A 12,295-nucleotide genomic window follows, 5' to 3' on the forward strand; every position below is an offset into this window, starting at 1 on the left:
GCTGTGCCAAGATGAGGGGAACACACCCTGGCTCTCTGACTTGTTCATTTTTCATCTGTTATCCTGTTAAAATAAGATTGATTATCCCTCCGCAACTCCCAAAGAAGAGGAACATTTCAAGATTGAAAAGAAATAACTAAAATTTCAAAAAATGGGACAGGCTCAAAGTCAATCCAAGGAGGAAACTCAATATTGTTTTTTAAAGAAAAAACAACAACAACAAAAAAAACCCAAAACATACATTATTTTGGCCAGCTTTGATCTGTTCTTCTGGAATTATTAACAGTGAAAACTATTATACATTTTAAAGCATGTAAGTGTCTATGAATATTTTGTGCAACCAAGACTGGCATCCATAATTTTCTTTCAAATTTTGAGCAGGGGGGGGGGGTGGAGAAAAACAAACAGCATAAACTGCTAATTACGAAAATATATGTGCGGTGATTGGAAGACAAGAATTTGCAAGGGGGTTAAGGTATTATTAATTCAAGCTATTTCAACATGATACTAACAAAGGCAGTTGACAGAGTATAGCAAAATCACTGATTGCTTGCTTTTGTCTAAATATAGTATCAATACTTTTGAAATAACAAGTTGCTTGAGTATATTCCACACATTGATTCCGTTCTTGGTCTAAATATCATGTTGACATAGCTGAAGTGAATCTACCCAAATAATTCTCATTATCAAAAATAATTCCATTCAATATAATCTTCCCATTATTTGTATTAGCCTCTTCTAAAAAAAGTATTCTAGAATATATCTCTGTTGAATGTGATTCAACCTGACATATAATTTGAACAGTAACACTTTTAAAGGGAATATTCCTGCTGGGACATCGTACCTGTCCCTGAAGATGACGCCAATCAGACTCCGGTCTCTAACTCTGTTATCCCATAGGGCCAGGCAAGCGCAGGGAGTGATGTTTAAGTTCCTGGTCAGAATGCCAACCCCTAAGTTTAAAGGTCTTTTCAAAATTCATCTCATTTTCTTGATTCCACCACGTTGGGTTACTTATCTCACAGGAACTGACTTCCTTGTGATGCTTTTTCCATTTCCTGTTTTAGGTCAAATCAAGGTAACTACTCTCTTTCTTCTATGTAGGAATTTTTAACTTTTCTTCCAGACTAGGAAGTATAGAAATAGCCTGAAGCTATCTGGGCCCTTCTCTGTTTGACCCTTATAATTTTTCCGACCCTGATGTGTCCATTTTCATCTGCCCTTTCATCTGACCACCAGCCCTAGGAAAGGGATTTACTCTGACAGCTTCTACAGCGAAGTGGTTAATGCGCACATCTTAAGCAAGAATCACTTGTTCTTTCGCCTTGGCGTTGGGTTCTCTTTGTACAACCCTGTACAGTACTTCAGCAACTATTTTTTTTTTTAGGTTTTAAAAAGCAAAAGAGTTACAAAACTGTTTGTAATTAACTTGAAATAGAAAAGATAGCACTTTTTTTTTTAAATCCCATTATATAGTACACCGTATAAATTACAGAGTATTCAAATGCACAAATGCATCTGGGGAACATTTATCAAATGTAATTGGCGAGTCGTTCCGGGCACACACGCGTGTGTTCTCAGGAGCGTCACTGTCCGCCTGGGTGACGCTGCACCCTGGCGGTCACGTGTGGCAGTGCTCCAGGTCTGGGACGCTGCTGTTGCAGTATCGCATGTTGTTGGGGATGTGACAGTCTGTGTAATTGATGCCCCCGTTTGGGGTGTAAATGGGCTGCAGTCTGAAATCTCCTTTAAGGAGCTGATCGTTATTTAAGGAGACGATCTGAAAGCTGGTTTCCGTCATCTCCAGGATGGAATTGTCCTTCTTGGTGCCCGCCTCGCAGTAGTCGTCTTTCCGCCGGCCTCGGTTGTACTTCCACTTCTGGGAGGTGTAGCGCCCCTTTTTGTGCATGTGCCAGCAGAAGACGCTGAGCAAGACCACGAGCACAAATATCACCGCACCCCCGATCAGCCCCGCCAGCAGAAACGGGGAGCCCATGCTGTGGGACGTCGTCTGCTCATGGCTGGAAGCGGTGTTGCTGCCATTGTTCAGATAGGAGGCGTGGGTGGTCGCCTCGGAACAGATGGTATCTTCCACGGCGCGGTAGTTAAAAGCATCCAGTGGCACCAGACAGATCCGATAGGTGGACCTGGGCTCCAGATTCACCAGGCTCAAATGCTGCTTCTCCCCACTGACTATGCGTTCCTGAACGATGCCCCCGACTAAACTGTGGCCCATTTTCACCCACGTGAGTTTGTAGGCCATCACCGTAAAGAGCGACAGCCAGCTGACCTGAATGGAAGTGTCATTCACAAAATGGACAGACAGCTGGATCCGTTCCGAAATAGGCGGAGTCACTCTTTCTCTGCCATCCCAGTCGGGAATGGTGGGGAGTTTGGAGGTGGTAGGAGTTGGGGGCGTATAGCTTTTGCTCGGGGTGGGGACAGGGAGTGTGGGCAGCTGTGTGGTGGGCGAGGCCGTCGTTGGGGCTGGGGTGAAGACAGGCAGGCCGGGGGTGGTGGTGGGACACGACAGGAGGTTGAGGTTCAACTCCCTGACAGCCATCCCCCGGACTTGCTCGGGACCCTGGCACATGAAACCTCGCACGTTGAGAGAGGACGGGATGTACTTGAGCCATTCCGTGACCCATTTAATACTGCAGTCACAAAACCAAGGGTTATTCCGAGCAGTGAGCTGTTTCAGGTTGGAGAGATTATCGAAGACCCCTTGAGTCAACATGCGCAGCTGATTGTTGGATATATCCAGCCGTTCCAGCTTCCGGAGGTTGGAGAAGGCCGTCAGAGGGATGTGGTTAATCTGGTTGTCCTGCAGATACAGCCGGAGCAGATGCGTCCCTGGGAGGTCGGGTGGGGGGTAGGAGAGCGAATTCCTCACCATGGAAAATTCCTTGAGCTTGCTGAGGTGGCTGAAGGTGCCCTCGGCGATGCCCTTGTTGGTCAGGAGGTTCCCGTCCACAATCAGACGCTCCAAGCTCGTGAGGTTCTGAAAGGCCATGTCTGATATGACAGCGATTCGATTTTCATCCACCCTCAGCTCCTGCAAGTCCACAGGAAGCCCAACGGGTACACTGCTCAGATGGTTCTTGGATAGAAACAACAATTTGAGGCTCACGGCCTCCCGGAAGGCCCCGTCCTCCACTCCCACCGTGGATATCGAGTTGTCATCCAGGTGGAGCTCTTCCAGCTTCAAAAGCTGAGCCAGAGCCACCCGCGAAATGGTCTGAATGTTGTTTTCCTGCAAATGCAGAACTCGGACGTTCTTGGGGAGGTTCATGGGGAATTCATCCAGTTGGTTGCCATAAAGGTAGACCGTGTGCACCGACTGTACGTTGTGCAGTTCCGCAGGAAACCCAGCATTATTAATTTGGTTGTTGTGGAGGTAGAGTACGGTTACGCCCTCCGGGATCCCAAGAGGCACTGAGGTCAAGCTTCGCTCGTTACAGTAGACAAAGTTCCTGTCGCAGCGGCACACGCTGGGGCACGCCAGGAGTTCTGACACTTGTGAGTAGAGCCCCAGGAAAATGAGAAGCCAAGATTTCAGGAAGAAAGCCCCATGGCTGGGCCACGGTGTGGTCTGTAAGCCCATCTCTGAAGTACAGAAATAAAATATAATGCGGTAGGAAGGAAAAAAATAAAAAATATATATAGATAGATAGCAAAACCAAAATGACTAGATGGAGTTCTGTCAAAGTCCAGAACGCCCACTAGAGGAAAAGTCCCAAAGGCTCACGGTAAAAGAAATCTTCCTGCGGTCTCTGGTCTTATCAGCCTGCGTTGCCTTCCTTGCTACTGTCTTCCATGTGCAAAAAGAAAAAGACAAGAAAATTCAATAGAGAGAATTTTCTACACAGGCAACGAATGAAGCCCAGTTATCAGCGGTCAACAGGGACCCAGTTGGGCAGGCAAAACACTCTTCTGTTTGTAGGTCAGGTCCGCGTCGGTCAGCATACGAACTTCTCGGTTAAGCTCAATCTGCAATCTGTTGTAGGAAAGTAGAGAGAAAAGAGTCAGTTAAGGGTAGTCACGGAAGAAGTGCTGACCTGACTGTACACTTTTCAGGAATGATGTGACTGGGAATAGATGACTAGGGGCAGGTGACTGACATGAAGTGATTATTTTAAGAAAACTAATTTAGTCAAGAAAGTATTCAAAAAATGAAAATGTTTCAGTTATCTTCAGAACAAAACTATACTGTTACCTCTCATTATCAATGACAGCATCGTGAAATTTACAATTCCAAACAGTACATACTATTTGTATATCTAAATAGATAGGCATACAACTGAATCAAATAATGAGAACACCCATAAATCCAAATGGTCCAAGTCTTGTTTCATGATCAAACAAGTGACCGAGGAAGGAATAAAATTTATGGAAATACAATGTGAAACCTTTTCAACTTATATAAATAAATAAACAAATGCAAAATGGGGACTGACAAAGTCATTTGAAATGGTGCAGCTTTTGCCTTGGCTGGGTAGCTCAGTTAGAATGTTATCCCAATGCTCCAGGGTTGTGGGTTCGATCATAGGTCAGGGCACATAAAAGTATCAACTAATGAATACATAAATAAGTAACAACAAATTGATCTCTCTCTCTCTCTTTCTCCTTTCTTTCTCTCTAAAATCAATTAAAAAGAAATAAGTAGGTAGATAAAAAGATGCAGCCCTTTGACCTGACCCCATGACAAAGCACTATAAATTAAACGTAAGTCACAGACACACGTGTAAAGGCAGACAGGAGAATTTCCTTCCCCACTTCTTGCCTCCTCTCATCTTTTGTCTTCCTCCAAAATAGCTAATAACCGAGTTACCAAGTAAAATGACCAAACTCTAGTCCGGGACACATTTCCACGTATCCCCTCTTTTGGAACCTCCAGGTGTCCGTGAGATGTGCCACTGTGATCCCTTTGAGAGTTGCAGTGCTCGTGATTGAGAATACATTATTTCTTAACAACACGACCTTCTTCCCATCTGTGAATGTGTACTGCTTTTAAAAGAGGACTTCAGTACACTTTGAAATGACAGAAGACACAGTTGCAGAAGGAAAGGCAACCCACAGATCGTAATCACGGCTTTAAGCTCCAGTACGCGTTCCATCTGCTTTTAGCTCAGAGAGGCAAAGAAGTTAATTGAGAGGTGCCAGATTTGATTTTTCTACAAAATAAGCTGACATGACAGGACATGGAAAGCTATCAGTCTCTTAATTCTCACTAAGAGCCAGAAATTGAAACAAGTTATATCAAAAAGCACAGAGGAACTATTTAAAATTGTTCCCTTAGCTATCTTTAGAAACATAATTAAAAAAGAAAAAAACCGTAAGTGCTATTTAAGTGTCAAGAATATTATAAATTTGCTCTACAATTTAAAAGATTGTGAACCATCTAAAAAAAATACCTTGGAAGACCAAAAACCAATAAAATTCATTACTTATTTTTCAGAAACCTTTTTTAAAAAAGAGGAGTAGATATCTCCAGGCAAAAACAGATCACGTGATCACGTGATACTTTGTAAAAAATCAAACATTATTTAATTTGTTAAAGTTGCAAATATATAGTTTGCCAATGAATAAAACCATCCCTTCCAGCAAAATTCCTCTATGCTTAAAGAATAATTTAGAGTATAGAAAAAGAAAATGAGTTCAAGCCATAAGCTTGGAATCATCCTTAGCTCAGGTTTCAAATTTTTAAACCATTTTAATGTTCCCTAATAGTTTTCTACTCAAGCTCATGATCCTTGGTCCAGGAGCATGCGCTTGACCTCAAAATTTGATGGAAACACAGAATCAACACGTTAGCAAGAGCATCAGGGATGCACATTAAAATTTGAGAAACATGGCCCTAAACAGTTCCATCTTATTTAGTCATGCAAATGTTTTCATTAACTACATGTAAATTAAGTGTAAGAACAGGTCAAATGACTTTTTCGAGAAAAAGTCATAAGGCATAATGCACACTAACCACTTCTCTCCCCAAGAGACAGTCTAAAATTACATCTGACATGTAAGTGACATTTTATAAGTGGAGCAGTGCAATGACTATGTATGTCTCCTGACCTCGGTGGACTTTGAAAGGTGTTTAGAAGCCTTTGAATGACAAGCGCTAATGGCTGGCAGGATTCATTTGTAATCAGAGGAGTCCACCTTTACAAAGCATGACTTATTTATGAAGAAAAAACAATTTCGTGCTGTTAGCATCTTATTTTTTTTAAAAATAAAATAAATGGAAAAGAAAGGTTACAAAAAATGAGACCTAGAATATTTTTGAGTATTCCACAAGCATCTCCCAAGTGTGACAGAATCACCCAGAAAATAAAGTTGCCTAAGGGGGAAAACAGCTGCTCCAGGGTCTCTAACTAAGTTCCTACAGGAAAAGAATAGATGCTTACCTGTGCTAAAATGCCAAATTTTTAGGGCCCGAAAACAAGAAGCCAATACTTGAGGATGACAGAATTTACTTGGAAAACTTCTAAGGTAACTGCCTTCAGACAACAATCACTGGGAGCTAACGGGGTACACAGGTATGGACCTGGGACTCTCATGATGTACCCACACTGTAAATTCTTCCACTTGCCTGAGCTGTGTTCTCTGGTGGAAGAGGAAGGCTCCGGCCTGAACCCTTGTGAGTGTATTGAGTGATGGGTGCATCTTTTCTAATCACGTGAGAAGAGGACATGGTCTTGAAGAGGACTCCTCATAGGACTACGTGGGACAAACCAACTGTTCATCCACCTTCTTAGAAGAAAAGTCCCATCAAGATCACAGTGTGTTGATCAGCAACGACAAGGGCAATTTGGAATAACAACAGACACTCAAGGTTTTCTTCGAGTTTCTTGAGAATCCCTCAAAATAACTGCACAGTAGATTTGCCCTTGGATCAACAACAGCTGACCTGTCACGTCGGACAAAAACTGGATCTGTGTTCAAAATCACACAAGTGTAAAATTACAAACACGGAGACAAGAAACATTTAATTTCAGTAACCTACAGTTTCCTCTGTATTTTCAGCTCTAATTCCTACTGAATAACAAAGGCAGAAATCTTTTTAGACCTTAAACTGGAAACTGTATTTATAGAGAAAATAGTCCACGGGAGAAGTCAATACAATGGGCCCTGAGTTCTAATTCTACTTCTGACTGCCATTTGCTAGAGGACTTGGATTAATTAATCTGTTAGGTCTCAGTCTTCCCACATGAAAAATGAGACTAAGCCCTGGCCGGCTGGCTCAGTGGTAGACCATGAGCCCAGCGTGTGAATGTCCTGGGTTTGATTCCCAACCAGGGCACACAGGAGAAGTACCTATCTGCTTCCTCCCCTCCCTCTCTTGCTTGTCTCTCTCTTTCCCTCTCTCTCTCTTCTCCTCCTCTCCTGCAGCCATGCCTCAACAGGAATGAGTTGGTTAAGGTGCTGAGGATGGCTCCATGGCCTTCACCTCAGGAGCTAAAAAAAAAATGGCTCTGGTTGTAATGGAGCATTGCCCTCTTGTGGGCTTGCCAGGTGGATCTCAGTTGGGGTGCATGGGGGAGTCTGTCTCTGTCTCCCCTCTTCTAACTAAATTTTAAAAAAAGAAAGAAAAATGAGAGTAATAGTATTTCCTAACTCAAAGCATTCTTGAGAGGATTAAGTGGAATGATATGGTGAAAAGTTGGTATAGTTGCCTGACCCATGGCAAAAAAGCGTAATAATTTTAAATGATTATTCTATGTAGTTGTTACTATTAGTGCTATCCAAAAAGGGAAACTGCGACAGAAAAAGCAAAAGAAGATCACCTTTGACCTGTCAATATCTGTGCCTTTTTACTTACCCCAAGATTTCTCAACCTCAGAACTACTGACCCTTTGAGCTACATGATTCTTCTGTGTGGGGTTGTCAGAAGCACCCAGACATGTCTTCAGACACTGCCATATTATATAGTCCTTAGGATGGCAAAACCTCCTCCACCTTAAGACCACTGGCTTGCCCCACCTCCTACGAGCCCTAGAAGGTTAACATGATGATTCTGATTTTACACAGGAAATAGAACGTAAGTTTCTAATAAATGGAACCTAAAAACTTTCCTTGCCATATGGACACGGAAAATGCAGTATGTTTTTCATTCATTTCTTCCACCGATATTTACTGGGCACTAGAATGAGGATACTGTCTTTTGCGGAGCTGATGTGGTTTTCCGCTTCATGGGGTTTAAATTTTAGTGAGGGGAATAAAACTGAATAAGCTAGGAATTACGGTACTGTGTCAAGAACGCTAACCTAGCCCATGAGGCACCAGGAAAAGCATTGAAGGAGAACGACTTTCTCTGTGACTATCTGAAAGGTAAGAAGGTATAAGCCAGGGGGGACTCCAGAATTCTTCACATAGATCCAAGCTGGTCAGATTGTGACTCTAGAGGCAAAACACAGTCCAGCAGAGAAAAGAAACAAAATTTGAACTTCTCCCCAACTTTGCTCCTCACTGAAGTAGTCTAGTTTCCAGAGGATCATAAAGAAGCCTGTGCTTCAACATCACTAGCCGTTTTGTTTGTAAGTCTCTAACAGCTAGGAATAAAAAAAGATTCTGCTTTACAAGACGAATTTTAAATATTGAGAGCAAAAGTAATGGTTCTTCTTTTTTGCTTTCTGATTTGTTTGAACGCTGCATTGACTACACGCCCCCTCCAGGAAACTGGCCATTATGAAGGACGGCTTCATGGAAGGCACTCAGTAAAAACAAGAAATTTTTATTTAAAAGCATAAAACACGGTTTCAAAAGCCCGCGTATAAATCAGCAAGAAACTAATGCTTGTTGGAGACAGCAAGCCCTGGGCCTGCCAGTCTATTAATGATGACAGAAACAGCAGAAGTTTTTCCAGACTACTTTTCTCTAACTGAGACTCAAAGCACACAAATCACAGAGAAGCTTTCTGCAGAGTGTCTCTTCCTTAGTGCTGCCTAAGAAGGCTTTTCTTTTTGTTTTGTTTTTTATTGTAAGATCCTCTCTTCCAGGAGCACTTAATAAACTCAGACTATACAAATCATAGTTCAGAAAATAGGAACTGCCAATAAAGACTGTCGATTGCATAATACAATGATACTAGAACAGACCTAATAAAATCGCAATGGTTTTGGCATTGACTGGATTGGGACAAGACAGCCCAGGGCAGAAAGTGATACAAACAGGAAAGCTCCCATGATGAAGGATCCTCCCAGAAGCGCTTCCCTGGGTCCATCAGACTTAGAGCTTCCGCAGGCAGGCAGTTTGCGCTTAAAATCAGACACACGCAGGTGCAGGACCCATAGGCCTCACTGCATTGCACGTGTCTTTGTTACAGTCTGGAAATACTAAAGCAATTGTAGATCTTCGGCACATTTCCATATTCCTGAAGGTAGGTTATAAATACTGTGCATACAACAATCAGGAGAGTTCTTTCAGTAGTTGGCCAATATGTGAGGCTTACCAGAGGAATTTGGGGGGAAAATATAACAATAGCCTTCCCCTAACTTGAAATCATCTTTCCCTTTCATTCACTGAACCTCAACCAAGCCCCTTAAAGGTTCTTATTAGACAAATATTTTTTCGTCTAAAACAAAGAAAGAGAAAGGAAGATAAAGAGAAGGAGGGAAGGAGGGAAAGAAGGGAGGAAGGAAACACTTTATTTAACCAGTTGACAATTTCCTGGCTCCAGGCCGTCTACTGAACACATTAAAATTGAACAACAAAAAAAGCTATTCTCCTGGCAAACATAAAACTCTCTAACACATTTGAAGAGTTGTTCTCCTAAGATTTCCAATGCAGTTGGTTCAAATAATAGGGATAAGTGTAGAACAAGCGACCAGTGTTACAAACTCAAATATGTAAACTTTGAAGACACACTCACTACTGCCGCAGGCTACTCAAAATCTCTCGATCCACCTGGGAGCTCACACTGACCATCCTTTGGGTCCATTAAAATCTGCATAATCTATATTACAGACTGGGTCTTCAGTGTGTGCAATAAACCCAGTGGTGAACAAACACTAATAGAGAAGAATTTTATTGAGACAGCACCCGTAAAATTAAAGGAAAAATAAATCAAAAAGCTATGTCCCAGCATGTACCTGGAGTAGGGAAGGAAAGAATAGAATAAATCATCTTGCCTCTCCCTCTTTCCCTTTCTTTCTTTTTTTTGGAAGGTAAGTTATGCTGGCATAGAACAGAAATTTGAACTTAATGTTTAGACAATTATACATAATTCAAAAACAAACAAACAAACGAAGAAATAAGTAACTACACTCACATGCTTCATCCGTAGGCTCCTGTGCCATTTCCAACCTGATTTCAGATGCAGCTAAATATTCAAATATCTATTCAGCGTTAGTGATTGCTAGTAGTGTGAAATACACACAGGATATGAAGAATAAGATGTTATTATCTTTGATTTACAAAGGAAGAAACAACCTGGGAGAAATCTGTGACTTAATCAACTTCAAATAGTAACAAATCTTAGAAGTGGAATTACAACTCAGTTCTCCTGGTTTTGAAAAAAAAAAAAAAAAACAGCAGTCTTTCCACTGAATCACATTTCTCCCTTTTCAGTTTAGAGCTCACAATTTATCATTTTACAAATTCTGCCAACACCCCAATTTCCCTGGCTTTCTGTTTTGTTTTGTTTTTTACTTCACCTATCAGGCAAACATCTCCCACCCAAACACAGCCCGATCTCCCTCTGCCGGGGTTTCAGATTCCCACTAGAGAAAGTCATTTAACAAGACAGACTAGCTCTACCTGGAATTAAAAATCTGCAGCTTAGAGTGAGACCTCCCCCTACCTAGCACTCTTATTCTACTTTCTCTAGAAAATTCCCACTCCCCCGTTCCTCAAAGTTGGTGTCAATCTTTACTCTTAGACCACTAAACCTTCTCCCTTCATTCTCAGTAGAAAATCTGATTTTTTTAAAAACTAAATGTATTGGGGTGGCATTGGTTTACAAAACAATACAATTTTCAAGTTTACAACTCAACAAAAAATCATCTGCACACTGCATTGTATGCCCATCGCCTCAAGCCAAGTTTCTTCCCTTCCCCCCGTACCCCCCTGTCCATCCCCAACTAGTCTGCATCCCCCTTATGGCTCCTACTACCATGCTCTCTGTGACTATGTGTCATGTATCTGTGTTTTTTAGCTAATCCTTTCACCTTCTTTCACCTAGAGCCCTCTCCCGCCACCCCTCTGACAGCTATACAGCCTGGTTTGAATCTGCAGATAACTAGGAGACATCAGACAGCATCTCCCATGTCTTTCTGTTTCCAAACATATGAGTCTACCTGCATCCGCACCCACATTCCTCTCCTTAGACTGGCTTAGAGGTTGATTACATGAGTTCTTCCTTGGAGTCCTTTCTTTACAGACTTCTGCAGAACATAATTCTCTATCTCCTCCTTCGCTGTGTGCACAACCTCCTGCTCTCAAACTGGATCCACTTGTGAACTTTCTACAATATTTTCTACTTAAATATAATCCCCTTGGACCAAAATCTTACCCCCTGGCTGTTGTCACTCTTCTCTCCTTACTTTTAGCCAAATTCCACTCCCCCAAATAGTTCATCATCAATATCTCTGTTTTCTCATCTCCCACCCATCACCATCACCGCCCACACTGGTTCCTACCCTATTTTCTCACAAGCACCTCTCACTGATGTCAGCAGTCAACATCAGGTGGCTAAATCCACAGGGCTTTGCCTGCCTTCCTCCTACTTGGGTTTATAGCACCATTTCGATTTGTTGTGCATGCTCTTCTTAAAGCATCATCATTTCTTGGTTGTGTTGATATCTTAGTGTGCTGGTTTTCCTTCTATTCCATTTGCTATTTCTTATTCTGTAGGCTCTCTTTCTTCAATTCTAGCCATTCAGTATGAGTTCAGTAAGCTTGGGTCCAGTGACTGGTCTTATTTCCTCCTATAGGAAATGGCTCCCAAGCTTTCAGCTTAAATTATCATCTTATGTCAATGAATTGTACACTTTAACCTCCAACCTAGGCTGTCCTTTCAGCTCCTTACCTGTACATTCCAACACCCACTTGATTTATTCAGTTTGGTGTTTCAAGATCACTTCCAATTTAGTATGTATAGTTTCAGAGTATCTGAAAAAGTATTTTCAGAACTTTACATGCACTGACTCAGAATAAAGCCATGCATTTTCTACTGTAATTACTCCCAAAGAAGGAATGGGTGCCCCATGTTAAGTCACGTCTCTTGGGCCAATGAGGAGATAAGAGCCAGAGGTGGGATTTGAACTTGGATGTGAACTGGAGAGCCTTGCTCCTGACT

General features: G+C 42.0%; 1 protein-coding gene across 6 annotated transcripts in view; it reads right to left on the bottom strand.

Moving 5' to 3' along the window:
• Positions 1-207: 207 nt before the first annotated feature.
• Positions 208-12,295, bottom strand: part of FLRT2 (fibronectin leucine rich transmembrane protein 2) — a 96,718-nt gene continuing 84,630 nt past the window's right edge. For all 6 annotated transcript variants that reach the window (XM_066387910.1, XM_066387911.1, XM_066387912.1 and 3 more), the window contains one exon: positions 208-3,997. In XM_066387910.1, the coding sequence (XP_066244007.1) occupies positions 1,622-3,604 (1,983 nt within the window). In that variant the 5' untranslated portion in view covers positions 3,605-3,997 and the 3' untranslated portion in view covers positions 208-1,621. The remainder of the gene's footprint in view (positions 3,998-12,295) is intronic.

This window comes from Saccopteryx leptura, chromosome 6 (assembly GCF_036850995.1).
Source record: "Saccopteryx leptura isolate mSacLep1 chromosome 6, mSacLep1_pri_phased_curated, whole genome shotgun sequence".
Taxonomy (NCBI): domain Eukaryota; kingdom Metazoa; phylum Chordata; class Mammalia; order Chiroptera; family Emballonuridae; genus Saccopteryx; species Saccopteryx leptura.